This window comes from Rattus norvegicus, chromosome 3 (genome assembly GCF_021556685.1).
Source record: "Rattus norvegicus strain SHRSP/BbbUtx chromosome 3, alternate assembly SHRSP_T2T, whole genome shotgun sequence".
Classification (NCBI taxonomy): Eukaryota; Metazoa; Chordata; class Mammalia; order Rodentia; family Muridae; genus Rattus; species Rattus norvegicus.
The window spans coordinates 6,436,241-6,454,026 of record NC_141536.1 but is presented as its reverse complement, the minus strand read 5'-3'; the positions used below and the strand labels follow the sequence as shown (position 1 = coordinate 6,454,026).

The window sequence follows — 17,786 nt, the reverse complement described above, 5'->3', positions numbered from 1 at the left end:
CTACTCACATTCCTTTAAGTAACCTTTTATTTTGGGCTGTAGAGTGTGTGTGTGTGTGTGTGTGTGTGTGTGTGTGTGTGTGTGTGTGTGTGTGTGTCTTTAAATGTTGGCATTGCTGCTTCCTACTGTATTTCTTGATTTGGGCTTATTGATACAACAGCACATCTCCATGCTTTCACATAGGTGCTAGGGCTCTAGACCTAAATTCCACATGTGGCTGACACTCCACTGACTGAGTCGTCTCCACAGCCCAGAATTTTGTTGTTGCTTGCTCTGTTTTTGAAGGAAAATAAAGCTGTTCCCTCACCCGTTTCCAGCCATGTACTCTTCTGTCCACACGCCTGCCCATTTCCAGAGGTGAAACACTGCCAGTGTAAAGGAAATTTGTTCTTTGAATTTTTTTCCCTTTGTGTGTTCCTAGATAGGATTTTACTATCTAGATTAGGTTGGTCTTGATCTTGTGACCATCCTCCTGCCTCTGCCTCCCAAGTGCTGGGATTACAGCTGTATCACATCACCCTTTTGTTTTGAATGTTGAATAGATCACGGTTTGTCTGTCTCTTTTTAAAAATATATGCAGTATGTTTTGATCAGCTACAGCTCTTTAATGTGTACATCGCTCTTATTTTGGGTCCCACTGGCCTTGCTCTTTACCTGTCCTGCTGAGGCACCAGTAGGTTTCTGTGACCAGGCCAGCCTCACAGTTGCAATCTCGTTTTTTTTTTTTTTTAAAGACTCCTGTGTTCTTTGTGAGAATGGATTTCATCGAACAAAATCTTCTGCTAAGGTGTTCATTCATTTTATTCATTATTTTATGCATATTGTATTTCTGTGCACCATGGGTATGCCTGGTGCCCTTGGAGATCAGAAGACAGCTCCAGATCTCTTGGAATTGGAATTGCTTTCGGTTGTGAACATGGGAGCTGGCAATCAACCCCAACCGTCTTGTGCGCACGCAGGTCCTAATAACTCTGTGGCCCTTTCTGGCCTGGAACTCACTATGGTAGACAGGGCTGGCTCAGAACTTACATAGTTCTGCCTTCTAAGGGCTAGAATTAACTGTGTGCCACTACACCTGGCCATGCTGAAACTTATGTTTAATTATGGAGTCATAGTTGGAGTCAGCAGTGGCACATGGCCTTAGATGGTTCACGTGTCCGCTCAGGTTGAGGGCCGCCCTGATCTTACCTAGAGGTAGGATCTTGGTTCTTGCAGTCGTGTCAGAGTAGAGTACTCTTGCTGATGTTAAGACCATACTTGGGACACAGCTGCTGCATGTGTCCTGCTCTTCTGCACCTCTCTGCTTCTTAGGATATATTTTACTGAGGGCTTGAAGTATTGTAATTTTATTTCTGTGCAGTTGTGTTACCAGTTTGTTACACAGTTATATTAATGTGTTAGTTAATTCAGATTTGGAAATTGAAGAATTTGTGGTTGTTTCAGGCAGGGCAGCACATGTGCCTGTGCAGTCTGGTCTCATAGTGTAAGATCTTTCATAAAGCATATTTTATTTTTTATTTATTTATTTATTTATTTTTTTGGTTCTTTTTTTTTGGAGCTGGGGACCAAACCCAGGGCCTTGCGCTTCCTAGGCAAGCGCTCTACCACTGAGCTAAATCTCCAACCCCAATAAAGTATATTTTAAAAAGGAGTGTGTGTGTGTGTGTGTGTGTGTGTGTGTGTGTGTGTGTGTAACACAAGGTGGTAGTCAGGGATTGGTTCTTTCCTTCCACCGTGTGTGTTCTGCAGATCAAGCTCAGGTTGGGCTCAGCGGCAGAAGCCTTTGCCTTAAGAGTTACAATTCCCCAAAATAAAGGACTGGGTTCTTTGGTTTTTGTTTGTACTCAGGTGTTGGGAGATTGGACTCGGGATTTTATCCAGGCATTTTATCAGACTTCTGATTATGCAAAAGGTTTATATGTCCTAAAAGTAGAAACTATGTTAAAAATCTTGCTCAGAAAAGTTGTGGTTCTTTGCATGTTCTGTGTTCTGTTACTGGATATTGGAGTCTCTTCTGGCTGCTGTCACAAACACTGACACCCACTTACCCTGTTCCTAACCATTCTCATGCTGGTGGGGGCCACTTCGGTTCATAGCCAGTACCTTTGTTCTGTGTTCTGTGAGGCATGAACTCTGAATCTCTCTCATGAGTACACTGAATGCACACAGGTTTTGCCTCTCAGCTGCTGTCACTTTCTTGATAACCCATCTCCTGTCCCTATGGATTCTGTAACTGTGAGGTGAGGATTTCAAGTAGGAGCTTTAAAGGGGAATGGATACTTCACTCATGGTACTATTCCCCCTGTTCCCAGTCAGGGACTATTTGTAGACATAAAGGTACTTACTTTTCTGTGCGTATACAGAAAGTGGTATAGTTTTATTTGTGTCCTTCCTCACTTGCCAGTATAGTACAGAAGTTATCAGCATATAGAGTCTCTCTTTGTCTTTTGGGGTATGAAGGTTGGCTTTGCCTTAGCTATTTTGCAAATGGCATCTCAGTGCGTTATCCCATGCAGTGATGGACTGCTGCCTGTGGGTCCTGCTCCTTTACGCGGAGGAGGGTAAGTAGCCAGTGGATCGCAGTAGAATCCTGCTTGATTCTCTTTACCTGGCCAGATTTTGCACTTCTGTAGTGGTTGTGCTCTGGCATTCTGCTGTTTTGTGTTGCACACAACATGAGCAGCTCCTGTAAGGCTTGTCCCTGTGTAGCATTTGCTTATCTTGGGCTGACTCGGCCGACTGTTTAATATTATTTGTTTGCCTGCTTGCTTATTTATTTTCAGGCAGCATCTTACTATGTAGTTCTGTTGAAACTACAGAGCAGGCTAGAAGTAAAGGTGGTGGGCACTACTGTGCTTGGTGCGCATTTGTATTCTTAAGTTTTGCCTTCTTTTTCCTTAAAGTGGGTATGTTGCCTTCTACGGTTTTTCTACTTTTATTTATTTATTTTTTTAGCCCAGCTTCAGATTCGAATTCTGTTATTCCGCTATAGCGTGGGTCTCTGACTTGCTGCTGCTTCCAGTCAGCTTGAGGTCTCCTTTTAAGTACAGGCTGGGTCAGCCAGAAACCCAAGGGCTCATTCGATGTGGGTTCCACAGTTCTGAGTACCGTTAGCATGGCTGCTCTTAGAGTTGTTTTCTTCAGGGGCTTGGGTAATCTGTAGCTTCCTAGACTGTCCTCACATAAGTAGTTTAAAAACCATAATGCTTGAGTCCCTTAGATTACCGTCTTCATAGCAGACCAGGACACGGGCTGCTCTGTCTTTGATCTGGGTAGTTAGTGCGTTCTCTCTTGGCTCTCTTGTTGGGGATATTCTGGGGTATTCATCTACCTCCACGTCCACAGGCTGTTGGATACGCAGTTCAGACCCAGGCTTCCCCTTCTTGGTTTGGGTTGGACTTTTGCCTGAATTCTGAGTGTGCACTTGGGTGTGCACAGGTGTCTAGAGCAGGTTCTTGTGCGGGCTTCATCCTCCACAGAGGTAGGTCCTGCCTGCATCACACACTTCATTCCGCACACCTGCCGCTCTTCTCTGACTCTGCTGTCTTAGGTGTGTGTGTGGTAGTCATTCCCAAGCACCACAGCTGGGCTGGCCAATAGCAGCAAGCTCTGGATGTGCAGTGTGGCCAGTCCCAGACCTGCCTGTGGACCTCAAAGTGCCCATGTAATCCTAGGCAGCTCCTTGTTGTCATGTAGGGCAGTTTCCAGGTCTTTTCTGCTTGTCAGCCCTGCCCTATGCAGCAAAGGCCTTCTCTGCCATGCAGTACTCATACCAGAGGAGCTTCTCACACACAGAATCTCTCTCTGTGAGACAACTGTTTAAATGGCTCAAGAGTTAGCACGGCTCATCAAGCAAATCTTGATCCTACAGTCCCTGTGTGCTCGGAAACAACCAGAGAGTCTGGGCAGAGTTGTGGGGCAGTGACACTTAGAACCCTGTCCTCCTCTCTGTCCCAGGTTAGCATTGTGCTCCTACTCTGACAGTGCGGGATTTAGTGCAGCATGGCCTGTGGCTGTCCTCAGGCTGTGACAGAAATCTGCTTTGCTGAACCCTGAGTTGTCACTGTGGGCCACAGAAGAAAGTTCTTTAATCCAGGCAGAGCCACTGTCCAGTTCCCGATTTTCAAGACTGCGGGGCTGGTGTCTGGGGTAAGGCCATGACCTGAAATGGTCACTGACTGCAGCCTATCATTGACCTTTCTGCTTTCCCCTCAAAGGATGGAGAGGTGTACTGCATTGATGCTCGGTTCTACGGGAATGTCAGCCGGTTCATAAACCACCACTGCGAGCCCAACCTTGTGCCTGTGCGAGTGTTCATGTCACACCAGGACCTACGGTTTCCCAGGATTGCCTTCTTCAGCACCCGCCTGATTCAGGCTGGGGAACAGCTGGGGTATGTACAGCCGCAGCCATGGGGTGTGGTTTCTGCCTTCTGAGCCATGAATGTGCTCCAGCATGCAGGGTTCTGTGCCTGCATGGATATTTGAGTTTTCTCACCTGAGTTTTCTCCTCCAGGTTTGACTATGGGGAACGCTTTTGGGACGTCAAGGGCAAGCTCTTCAGTTGCCGGTGTGGGTCTCCCAAGTGTCGGCACTCAAGTGCAGCCCTGGCCCAGCGGCAAGCCAGTGCAGCCCAGGAGGCTCAGGAGAATGGCCTTCCAGATACCAGCTCTGCAGCTGCTGCTGACCCCCTATGAATTGACAGTGGGGCCAGTGGGACCCTCAAAATCAGGTTCTGGTGACTGCAATTTAGGGAGGAAGAAAGTCTGCACATGTCCAAGAGGAGCTGGAGGTGTGGACACCTCCCAGGAATGTTCTGAGCCTGAGGCGTTGATCTCAACTGGCCGAGTGCTCAGGGCAGAGCATGCCTCTGGTCCTGCACCTCAGAGACCTGGGACTCCATGTTGCATAACTCGTGAGTTATTGGTGGTGACTCTGCTGCAGCGCTTCCCACGTCTCCCTTTGGTCTCCGAGGCCCTTGCTCCACTGCCAGTTTTGTTTGTATACTGTCTGGTCATGCTCCTGTATGGCACTCACCGAGGCCACCGTCACCTACAAGCTGCTCCGTTAGGCCTGCTGCCCACAGCCTGTGTTGCTGGCACCAGCCCCCGTGTGCCACTGGAGGACACTAGCTCCCTCAGCCCTGGGGAGTTTGGTCACACCACTCACTGACGAACTGTGGGTTTGCTTTTTAAAGAGACCCCGTATGTAGCCCTATATATGAAGCCTCTTACTGGTGTTTCTTTGCAAGGAAGAAGGTTGGTGTGTGCAGGCAGACCCTGCATTGGCCCAGCCAGTTCCGTTGACGCAGGCACCTTTTGTTGATTTCTAAGCCACATGTTATGATGATGGATAAACTCGTTTGTTTTTTACCATTACTGAACATTAGGACAAACAAGGAATAAAAACACAAAACACAGACAACGGTGCTGAATCTGGTGTGGTTTCTACTCACCACATGAAAATAAACTATCAACTGTAAAAAAAGAACAAAATGATTTTAGAATAAAGTGCAGGAAAAACTTTTTTAAAATGTTAGTCTTGTAGTTGAATAAATTTGCCATCACCTTTTGTGTGATGGCCTGGCAGGTCATGTACTTTTTTTTGGCATATACCTTTCTAAATACTGTAATTAGTGCAGCAACAGTGGTTTTTTTGGTGTGACTCTTCTAAAACATTCATAATGCAGTCATGTTTATTTTTTTCTGTTAAAATGTTTTTTGACAGTTTTAAGAGCAGTCTTTTGGCTCAGACCATTTCTTGTTCTGTTTTCAATGAAATCAATAAAAAAAAAAGTACTTTAAATGGAGTTTTCATTATGACACATTCTTTCCCCTGGATTCTGCAAATCCCTAGCTCTCTTCTCTGGGTGCTATACTCGGGAGTCCCATGGGTTTCTGCCGGCCTTCCTGGCCATGCCACACCCAACCACACCCAAGCTTGGAGGGACACCCGTGTCCCTGCTTGTCCATGTGGTGCCCAGTGTCCAAGACTGGGAGCAGTTCTGAGGGAGCAGGTGAGTCCCCGTGTGTGTATGTGAAAGTCTTCATTGGGACAGGGAGGGTGGCTGGCCAAGCATTTGCGCGCGCGCGCGCGCCCCCCCCCCCCCCGCTGACAAGTGACACCTGCAGTCTTCCTTCCATAGGCATCCTACACAAAGCAACGCCTCTGTGCTCCATGGAAGGCTGGCTCTGTTCACTACAGGAGAGCTTGTAAGCTCAATGAAAAATTGATCAAAGGCTTTATTTTTCAGTGAGTGGAGTTCACGCCGTTAGGCCTTTTCTAGAAGGAAGACCGCTATCTCACTTTATAGCCACGTCAAGCAGGCTGCCTCGGCCTGCGGGCTGTCCAGTCTGAGGTTCTGCCGTGTCTGTTAGCTGCAGGATGGCTCAGAGTAGGAGGGGTGCTGGCAGACCGAAGGAGGAGTCCGCCATGCAGGTAGATAGAAGCAGGCCTCCAGTGGTTCCTCTCCATAGGCCCCCTTCCCTGTCTGTGGGAACACTCCTCCTCCGTCCCACATCTCTCAGGGCAGAGGTCCATGTTAATATAATCAGACTTGTGTGGTGTTGGGTGTGTTGTATGCATTAAGCAGCATCAATACCTAAGCTTTTGCTGATGAATATGGGCCTTATTTCCAAAATTCCACTAATAAAAACTGCTGGAAAGAATTTTGTGCATTGTCTTGTTTACTAGTTCTGTTCTTGGGAAAGGGTATCTCAGTTAGGGTTCCTGTTGCTGCGAAAAGACCAGAGCAGCTCTTACAAGGGAAAACATTTGATTGGACTGGCTTAACAAGTTTAGAGGTTTAGTCCACTGTTGTCATGGCAAGAAACATGTTGGTGTGCAGGAAGAATTGATGCTGAAGAAGTAGCAAGGGTTCTGTATCTAGATCGACAGGCAGGAAGAGAGAGCAACACTGGGTCTGGATTGAGCATTTTGAAACCTTAAAGCCCACCCCAAGAGACACACTTCCTCTGACAAGGTCACACCTACTCCAGCAAGGTCAGAATTCCAAGTCCTTTGGAATAACGCCACTCTCTGTGAGCCTATGGGGGTCATTGTCTTTCAAGCCATCACAGATTGATGAGGATATGTGGTGGTCTGTGTTAGTCACAGGATCCCAACACCTACCCGCCACAAGGTGTGAGAGCTAAACACCCTGCTGACGTCCATCCGGAAGTCTTGGTGGACACCAAAGATCTATAGGTTGGTACAGAAGCACCTACTGACTGATGGGAATGCATCCGGAGTTTAGAATTTCTGCCCAGCTAGTGAGCACCTTCACACACCCTTCATTGTGTGTGTAACTTCCTACACTTAGTTCCCTCACAACTCAGGGTGGCCTCATGCAGTTGACTTCTACCTCCCTGTCTAACGCTCAGTTAACAGGAAATGCAATGGTAATGAACCACAAGATGGATGGATGATATACTCTTGACAGTATTCTTTCCATTGTCTATAGGGAAACATTGTAGTGTGCTGTTTTGGACTTTGATTATTGGGGACAGTTATTGGTATTGATATTTGTTGCAGAGTTGGTATCCCCTTCCTAGGAACTACCTCTACCACAGCCCACTCTGCTCTGTCTACCTGATTTCCTTATGTAGCATATAGCTACAGCTTCATGTACACATTCAGTGGCAGAGTATGTCTGCTGGCTTCTGGTTGTATAATCTATTTAGAAAGAACGCCAGGGCCAGTCAGAGTGGCACACTCCATCAATCCCAGCACCTGGAAGATGAGACAGATGGGTCTGTGTAAATTTGGGACCAGCTTGGCTACCCAAGGCTTTATAAGTGAGACCATGTCAGAAAGGGAAAGGAGAGCCAGAGAGACTGGACCCAAGACCAGCATTAGGCAAGAGCTCTATCACTGCGTTTCTCTTAGTTTTATTTTGAGGCTAAATTGTTGCAGCTGGTTTTTAAACCCCCCTCCCCCGCAGTCTCCTCACTGGGGTGATGATAGGGGGGCTCTTCCCTAAACGCATGTTCACCAGCAGCAGTTCTGGTACCTTATTTTTTTTAAGGTTTGCTCTTGGATACAAGTGGAGTTGAGTGTATGGTGTGTGGTAACTACATTGACAAGGTTTTACCAAGGCATGGGTTATAGATTTTTAAACCATGATTCTTACTCTGGCTGCACATATTCTGCTATATTCACTCAGTTAATGCCCTGACTTCTTCCAGGCAGCTGCCCCTCGAGTTGTCTCCAGTCTTGATTCCTTCCACCACAAGTTGTTTTGTCTGTTCTAGACTTCATAGAAGTCAGCCAGTGGCTTACAAGGCGACCTAGCTTTGTATCTGGGTTGTCAGCTCTTGTCTGTAGGGAAACACTCACTGTATTGACCTTTTTTATTTTCCATCCCTGGAAAGATTTTCAAACTAGGAGAATATAGTTACACTCTCCTATGCGTGTGTTTAAGTCTTCCCCAGTTTCAGCTTTGACCATTAAAGCCTTCATGTGCAGGAGCTTTTGCTTGTCTGGGATGACTATTAGAAGTCGTTTGGCTGACCCACGTACTATGTTAGCACACACTGCTATGGCTGCACTGTCATACATGCATGCTGGTTATGAGCACTTGACCCCTGTCCCCATGCTAGGGCTCACACACCACTGAGCTTCAACCTCAGATCTACAGAAGAGCACTTGCCACTTGCTTCCTCAGGAACAAAGGTGTGTCCTATATCCCCCAATCCCCTCATCTCCCTCTCTCTTAGGTCCTCCATTGTTCTTTTCAGAAGGAAACAGGGCGTTCTTTTTCTACATTCTAAAGCTCAGTGTGGCCTGGCTGTCGTGTCACGTGTTGGAGTCTGACCTTTCATGAGGTATCAGGGTAGAAATTCAACCCAAGTGGTGTGCAGAGGGGGACCTTTGTGACAGGCCATCAGAGTGACACCATTGCTCAGCAGTCTCTCTGTGTAGGCAGGGAGGGAAGCAGTGTGTGCAAACATTTTCTCTCTCTCTGTTGTCCCCTCAGGCCCCTGCCAGCAAGTTTGGCCATCACCAAATGTGTGTGCCACCTTAGACCAGTATTGTGACCCACAATAAACTTTTTGTTTTTATGTTAGCCTGTCTCAAGTTCTACATTTTATTAAAGGATTAAAAAAACAGGCTAGGGGCTGGGGATTTAGCTCAGTGGTAGAGCGCTTACCTAGGAAGCGCAAGGCCCTGGGTTCGGTCCCCAGCTCCGAAAAAAAGAACCAAAAAAAAAAAACAAAAACAAAAACAGGCTATACAAATATTATACCAGTCAGGGTGGCACATGCCTTTTTGGGAGGCAGATCTCTGTGATTTTACGGCTAGCCTGGTTCATAGAACAGCCAGGACAGAAAACAGACCATGAATGTTTATAGTTTTAGATCTGTTTTCAGTACAATTAATTTTCTGTTAAATTTTGTGAGTAAGCCAATACAGATGTTGAGCAGACACCCAGCAGGTTCAACCTCATTTCTCAACTAGTAACTTCTTTACTCTGAGTGAGCTCCAGTAGGAGAATAGTGTGGGAAAACAGGAGCATCAAGATTCTTCTGTGAAAGAAGTCAGTGACAGAGAAGACTAATAATAGCCCCTGCCCACCAAGAGCACAGCAGAAAAAGTCCATGCTACTAGAATATAAAAGTCCCAAGCATAGCCTCTCCACCCAGCTGTTACTCCTTCTCACTCCCAAGGCCCACTTCCTCGTTTCAAAGTGCTTGCTTTCTTAATACTTTCAAAATTCTTTCTGCTCCTACCATCATCTGTGAGTCACTGGTTCAACTGCTTGTTCCAGGACACAATCTGGAAACTCCAGCCCGGTGTGCGCTGGGGGTCTAGAGCCAACTGCGCCTGAAGCAGGACAGCATTGGCACTTCGGAGAACAAAGTGTGCATGCATATATATATATATATATATATATATATATATATATATATATATATATATATGTATATATATATATGTTTATATATACATATATATATATATGGAGAGAGAGAGAATATATATTCTCTACCTTGTCTTTCTATACACAAATATTATATAGTCTTATTACTATATTTTAAATGACAAAAATCACACATAGCATGTCAACTTCTACCCCTCAGAAAACAAAAACAAAACACTGATGAGATTTTGTTGATCTTCAAATCAACTTCAGTGGAATCTCTTCCACATGATATACAGTGTTGAGTACCTGTTGAGTTTTTACCACCACAAGGACATTAATATATCTTTTAGAAGTTTTATTATTTTTTATTATATTATTATTTTATATATTATTTTATATATTATTTATATATAAAATATATTATATAATATATTATATATTATATTATTATTTTTATTATATTTATTTATTATATTTTTTATTATATTTTTACATTTTACTTTTCCCTCGAACAGAGCACTGCAGACCAAAGGGAGAGCCACCAAATGCAGGTTGGAGAACGACTTAGTGAAGCTTGCAAGGCTTCACTGACATAGATCGTACCTTTGGGTTTGAGATCCATTAGGAGAGTTAGTAGTGTCACAGAAAGTCAGGCTGGCAGGGACTCTGAAGAGAGTTTAGGTGCATGAGGCAAAGCAAGGGGTCTTTCTCAGGTCTCCTCAGAGGAGGGCTTCATGGTATAGTTGATAAGTAGCCCATAGTAGAGTTTGCAGTCAGGTTGTCTCTGACTCCTAGTTGGCGGGAGGACACGTTGCACACCAGCTGTAATGCGTATTCATTACCTGGGATGTTCTATTTGTAGCTTGGATAGCCTAGGGTACTTTGTAAACTTCTGTGGTAATTTGAATAAGAATGGCCCCCATAGGTCAATATAATCGAGTGCTTAGTCTCTCAATGGTAGAGATGTTTGGGAAGGATTAGATGTGACCTTGTTGGAGAAGGTGTCACTGGGGGTGCAAAGCCTTCTTTATATTTCTATATGGAGTGAAAAATCCTCCTAGACACGTCTTACACTTTCCACAAAAATTCTTGACAGATTATAGCCCGAAATGTAAAATGTAAAAATATAATAAAAGTTCTAAAAGATATATTAATGTCCTTGTGGTGGTAAAACCTCAGCAGGTACTCAACACTGTGTATCATGTGGAAGAGATTCCACTGAAGACACCATTCTCACTCTTTGTCTCTTGTTTGTGGTTCAGAATGTGAGCTCTCAGCTACTGCTCCAGCGCCGGCCTGCCTGCCTGCTGCCGTGCTCCCTGAAAGGAAAATTATACAGATTTGAGGTTTAAAAATATGATGTTAAAAGAATAAGTTTTAAATTCAGACTCAGGGCTAAACACTGTGAAAATCAAGTCCAGGCAGCCCTGCCCTGCCGCTAGAACTAACAGACCATAAAAGGAAAGGAATGCAGAACAGACCAGGAGTACCGGATCTGACTCACAGGCCACCTGGCAGGAAGAGATAAGCCCCCAGCCCCCGACATCCAGGACGCCCCAAACCTGCCAATGTGTGTAGCTATACCTTATTACCTCATCATGTGAAATAGCCAATCATATGTGAACATGTCTATGTGCCTCGTTTGAATCCACCAATCCCCGTAACTATGCATCTGCTTCTGTACTCCTGCTTCTGCTTCCCCAATCCCTATAAAAGCCCCATGCTGGAGCTGCTGGGCGCGCAAGTCCTCCGAAGAGACTGTGTGCCCGCAGGTACCTGTGTTTTCCAATAAACCCTCTTGCTGATTGCATCCGAGTGGCCTCGGCTCGGTCATTGGGCGCTTGGGACTCCTCCTGAGGGAAAGGTCCTCTCCGGGGGTCTTTCATTATGGGGGCTCGTCCGGGATTTGGAGACCCTCCGCCCAGAGATCACTGACCACCCACCGGGAGGTAAGCCGGCCAGCGTTTGTCTTGTCTGTTGTGTCTTGTCCTGTGAACGATCGATCAATAGGCTCAGATCTGGGAACTATCTGGGCGGGCCAGAGAAGGAGCTGACGAGCTCGGACTTCTCCCCCGCAGCCCTGGAAGACGTTCCAAGGGTGGTTGGAGGAGAGGGAGATCCGGATCCGTGGCACCTCCGTCCGTTTTCGGAGGGACCCGCACCCTTGATGACTCCGTCTGAATTTTATTGGAGTAGAGGATCCAAGACCCTCGCTGACTCCATCTGAATTTTTGGTTTCAGTTTGGTACCGAAGCCGCGCGGCGCGTCTGCTTGTTACTTGTTTGACTGTTGGAATTGTTTGTCTTCTTTGTGACCTGATTGTGGTTTTCTGGACGTGTTGGTGTCTGTTAGTGTCTTTTTGACTTTTGTTTCGTGTTTGAATTTGGACTGACGACTGTGTTTAAAATCTTGGACCAACAACTGTGTTTGAAATCATGAAACTGTTTGCTTTGTTCGTCGAAGAGTTTTACTTGGTCCCCTTAACGCTTAGTGAGTAAGAAACTTAATTTTGTGGACCCCGCTCTAGTGGCAGTGTGTTGGTTGATAGCCAAAGTTAATTTTTAAAACATAGTGTTTTGGGGGTTGGGGATTTAGCTCAGTGGTAGAGCTCTTGCCTACCAAGCGCAAGGCCCTGGGTTTGGTCCCCAGCTCTGAAAAAAGGAAAGAAAAACAAAACAAAAACATAGTGTTTTATCTGTGCTTGTGCTCGCAGCCAGCGGTGATGAGTTGGGAAAGATTTAAATTTTCCTTGGGAGTAAGGAATCTTAAAGGCGGAGTTTCAGCTGGTATGGCACTTAGTGCGTAGCTGCCTAAAAGATCAGAAATGCTGTCAACAGGCTATAAAAAAAGGGACAGGCGGTGTTAGAAATGCTAAGGGAAGAACTATCTAAAAAGGCTGAGAGCGAGGTGGGAGAGGACTATAAGGAAAACAAGAAAGGAATTTCTGACATTTGCTCACAGAAGGAGAGCGCTCATTAAGAGAAGTTCTTTAAGGAAGCCTGCCTTATCTTCTGTCCTTATTCCAAGGGAGGAGTCAGTCTCCAACATTAAATTACTTTTCTCGCTGATCATCATTAACATGGAGAGTGCCTTTGGTCCTATCCCCACAGCAGCCAGTTCCTGCCCCTATGGTTAAAATGCCCCAGGTTGGGGGACAAAAAGAGCCCCTAAAATAGTTTCAAAGAATCTACAACTGTGAAGAACTTTGTTTTGCCAGTCAGGATTAATGTTTTCTTTTCCATGGGCCTATAGCCCACTGAGACAGTTTGGTAAAGGGCTGCTACTAAAGTCCTGAAAGCCCCAGGTGAACTGGTTACAATTCTTTTGTCAGCTGCTTAGTATCTAGCACCCAGGTTCTAACCATCTCTCCATCCTTTTGTTATTAGTTCTTAGTGGAAGCCTAGTGTCATTTGGAGGCTGGTTCTCTTGAGAGGCAAAGCCACCAAGCTGACACTGAAGGGAGGTACTCCTTAAGGGAAAATCTAAGTCCAGAGAGACAGCCGGTAACAGATAGGCTGCCTCTCTGCTCACCTTTCTGTTTCATAGACAAAGCTTGTGCTTATTTGTACAATGGCCTTTTTTGTCCAAGAAAGCCTCCTGGTTTAGCTGTGTGACTAAATGCTGTTTGCCCCCTTCAGTGGACCTCTATTCTCAAGATTCTCTTGTTTTCTCACCATCCCATTTGAGATGCTTGTTAGTAACTGTTACAGGTCTTCTTTACTACTGAGGAAAGACAGAATCCTACTAGAGGCCAGAAAGAATGTTCCAGACATGGATGGAAGGCCCTCACTCCCGACTGACTTCAATACGCCTGAAGGTAGGGAGTGCTCTGGGTCTGCCCCCAGGCTCCAAGGGAGGGTCTCCTAGGGGCTGGAAAATGCCCCACCAATCTGGCTAAGATAAGGAAAGGGTATGAAGAGAAAGTTACAGAAATTTGAAGGGTTAAGTTAAGTTGCTGAGAGTTAGTATAAGTTACAGAGAAAGTAAGGTTAAACAAAGAGAAAGAGAAAAGAAGGTAAAAAGAGCAGAAAGCTAGGGAAGAAAAGAGACAAAAAGAAGAGGAAGTTAGAGAGCTAAAGAGAGATAAAAGACGAGAGAGGAACATATACTGGCCACAGTAGTTAGGGAACCTAGGAAGATAGTACCTGGCAACAGAAGAGAATTCCTGGCTAAAGATCAGTGTGCCTAATGCAAAGAAAAAGGACACTGGGTCAGGGACTGCCCAAGAAAGAACAAGAGGGGCCACTGGAGAGCTTCTTGGTCCTAGAGTGCTGGCTATGTACAGAGATAGAAGGGAAGTGTGGATACAGGGATCCAATGCTCTGTGCTCCTATGCCCCCCAGTGGACTAATATCCAAAGACCTTGAGTGCAAGGGGCTACTGGCAACGGACAATACTTATGGACTGCCCGAAGAACAGTGGACCTTGGCGTGGGCCGGGTAACCCACTAGTTCATAGTCATCCCTGACTGCCCCCATCCCTTGCTCATGAGAAAATTGCTCCCCAAAATGGCTTGCGTGGGCTGAAATGGCTGGGTGAGGCCATGTGTATGCATATCTACAGACTGTGTATGTGGAGCTTAAGACCTGTCTCAGTGCACCAGTACCTGATGCTGGGAGATGAATGGCTTAGCGCTGTTCTGCTTGGAACATATCACTCCTGCCAGCCGGGCACTAACAATTATCACCCAATCCAGGACTTAAACTGTGATAGAGTGGCTGATGTTTGCCTTTGAATAGAGTGTCCCAAAAGATGGGACCACTGGTCAGCTGCCATGGACTAGATTCTCCACCGGGTGGAGACAATCTGGTCACCTTGCTGCCCAGTCCGGACCTGGAGCCACCACAGCATGAGTGTCAAGCACTGGCAGAAGCCCATGGGTGGAGGAAAGACCTCTGCGACTGGCTGATTGACCGCTGCTGAAAGCCGAGGACCTTGTCACAGATGGGAACAGTTCTTTTCATGAATGAAGGTCAGAGATAAGTGGGTGCTGCCATGGTGGACAAAACGATGTCATCTGGGATGGCTGAACTTCTACGCCCCCAGCACATCAGCACTGCAGATGCCTTTGCCATCTCTTGGATGCCCTGGTGAAGCCAACAACTGTGAGTACTATTCATTGCCCAGGAAAACAGGAGGGAAGAGATTCAGTGACATGGGGCAGTAACAAAGCAGATAAAGTGGCTCGGGAAATGGCTATGCAGGAGCCTATCCTGGTTACAGGCCTGCAAGAGACAGCCACTGGGAACTGGGATTGGACTAAGGGATGGCCTCACTTAGAATGTAAAACAGAAGAAAAGGCCCAAATTGCTTAAACGAAAAAAAAAAAAAAGACAATGACACACTTGAGGGGAAAGCTATACTCCCCAGAGAACAAAGAAAAGACTCATTTTGCCAAATACAGAAATGGACTCATTTAGGAGATAAAAAGTTTGTCCAAGTAGTTAAGTGTATGTAATAGACTTTAAGATTTTAGCCAGAGAGGCAGAAGAAAGTATAAGGTATGTCAATAAGTGAATGCTTAGCAAGCAAACAGGGCAAAGAGACCTAGAGAGTTTAGTGAAAAGTCAAAGTGAACTTCACTGAGATAAAACCAGAAAAATATAATCACAAGTATCTCCTAGTGCTTGTAGATACTTTTTCAGGAATAGATAGAAGCTTTCCTCACCAAATGAGAGACGGCCTCTGAAATCATCAAGAAGATACTGGAAGAAATCTTCCCCCGATTTGGAATGCCCAAGGTAATCTGGTCAGACAACGGCCCTACTTTCGTTGCCAAGGTAAGCCGGGGTGTGGCCAAGTATTTAGAGGTCGATTGGAAATTACATTGTATTTACAGACCTCAAAGTTCAGGACAGGTAGAATAAATAAATAGAACTCTAAAAGAGACCCTGACCAAATTGACCATGGAGACTGGCACAGACTGGGTGATACTCCTTCCTTCTTGCTCTCTTCAGAGCAAGAAATACCCCTTCCAGATTCAGCCTTACCCCTTTGAGATCTTAAATGGGGCCTCTGCCCCCCTGACTGTATTAGATGATGTTACTGAACCAACATGTCATAGTGCCATAGTAATAATGATTTGTGTGCCAGGCTAAAAGACCTACAGGTGATACAGAAAGAAATCTGCTCAAAGCTGGCAGCAGCCTATGCCCTGGGGACCCCTGAGACATCTCACCAGTTCCAGGTCGGAGACTCGGCTACATACGATGGCACCGAACCCAGATACTCACTGGAAAGGACCGTACCTGGTGCTGCTGACCACCCTGACAGCCATCAATTCTCAGCCCTCACCAGCCATGTACTAGCTGTTGGGGCTGAGAACTGGGATCTAGAGGGAAACTCAGATCTTCAAAAAGCTCCCTAGACTTAATTTCATGTTTGCCCCGGGTTTTATCAAGATAGGTGTGGGGATAGGCTTGATTTCTATTACAAATGATGTAACATTGCATATGTTAGTACTCCTAACACTTCTTGGGACTGTGCCTCAGGGATCACAATCTGTATAAGTTTAGAAGTCCTAAAAGCTAATCATGACCTTGGTGTGTAGGTTTAGGTAGTGTCCAGATTGGAATCCTGATGCTAAAGACTTAGTAAGAGAAAAAAAAAAGAGTTGAGAATTACTTAAGGCTATCTAGGTGCTGCAAGGGCAGCACAAGGACATCTGCGATTGCCCTGCAATGCAAGGCTTATAGAGAATTCAGAACTGCCATTGACTCAGATATAAAAAGAGTGAAAGACTTTTTAGCTGACCTCCAAGAATACCTAACCTCCCTCTCAGAGGTAGTCCTTCAGAATAGGAGAAGATTAGACCTGATATTCCTTAAAGAAGGAACCTGTGTGCTACACTTAAAGAATGTTGCTTCTATGCAGACCATTCAGGAGTAATTAAAGACTCCATGAATAAACTTAGAGAAAGGTTAGACAAAAGACAGAGAAGCGTATCAGGGATGGTTCGAGAGCTGGTTTAGTAGATCTCCTTGGATGAGTACCCTGATATCTTCCCTTATGGGACCCTTCTTAATTTTGCTTCTGCTTCTGATTATAGGTCCATGTGTGTTAAAGAAACTAGTTAATAGGTTTGACTCCTACAAAAAGACGCCCAACAAGGTTGGTTTGAGTCTTGGTTCACTCGGTCTCCCTGGATGACACCCTACTCTCTGCTATAAGGCTGGGCCATTACTAATAATTTTCTTGGTTTTAGTTTTTGGACCCTGCGTGACATACAGGTTAATTGCTTTTGTTAAAAATCGAGTGGGTGCTGTGCAGTTGATGGTTCTGAGACAACAGTACCAGTCAGTTAGGACAACTGGTGAGACCAAATATGAGACTTGATATCAAAATTCTAAGATTAGAATTACCTAGTAGAAGAAGAGGGGAATGAAAGGAAAATTATACAGATTTGAGGTTTAAAAATATGAAGTTAAAAGAATAAGTTTTAAATTCAGACTCAGGGCTAAACACTGTGAAAATCAAGTCCAGGCAGCCCTGCCCTGCCGCTAGAACTAACAGACTGAAAGACCCCAGCTTAGCAGCAGTAACGCCATTTTGCAAGGCTGTACTTAAGATGACTGGTTCAGGGAAAGGTTAGAACACTGAGTACACAGCGGCTGCCAAGCAGGATGTGTTTGGTTGAAGGCCTGGCAACAGGACGACTTCGGTTGAGCACCTGACAATGAAAAAAAAAGAGGTCCCACACCCTGGTGGGGGGCCGAGTCAGTCGTTATGTTCCAAGAAGGTAGCTAAGAAACTTGCCCCTGGGCTAAACCCTTGCCATATTAGAATCCACCAATTATATCCCTGTAACCATGCATCTGCTTCTGTATGCTTGCTTCTGCTCCCCAAAATCCTATAAAAGCCCATCCTTGGTTCCGTGGGGGCGCCAGTCCCCCGAGTGACTGAAGCGCCCGCAGGTGCCTGTG

At 45.6% G+C, this 17,786-nt stretch overlaps 1 protein-coding gene across 29 annotated transcripts in view; it reads left to right on the top strand.

The window, feature by feature from the left end:
* Positions 1-5,804, top strand: part of Ehmt1 (euchromatic histone lysine methyltransferase 1) — a 148,589-nt gene extending 142,785 nt beyond the window's left edge. For all 29 annotated transcript variants that reach the window (XM_087652924.1, XM_087652918.1, XM_087652922.1 and 26 more), the window contains 2 exon segments: positions 4,218-4,393; positions 4,516-5,804. In XM_087652924.1, the coding sequence (XP_087509050.1) occupies positions 4,218-4,393; positions 4,516-4,696 (357 nt within the window). In that variant the 3' untranslated portion in view covers positions 4,697-5,804.
* The last annotated feature ends 11,982 nt before the right edge of the window (positions 5,805-17,786 follow it).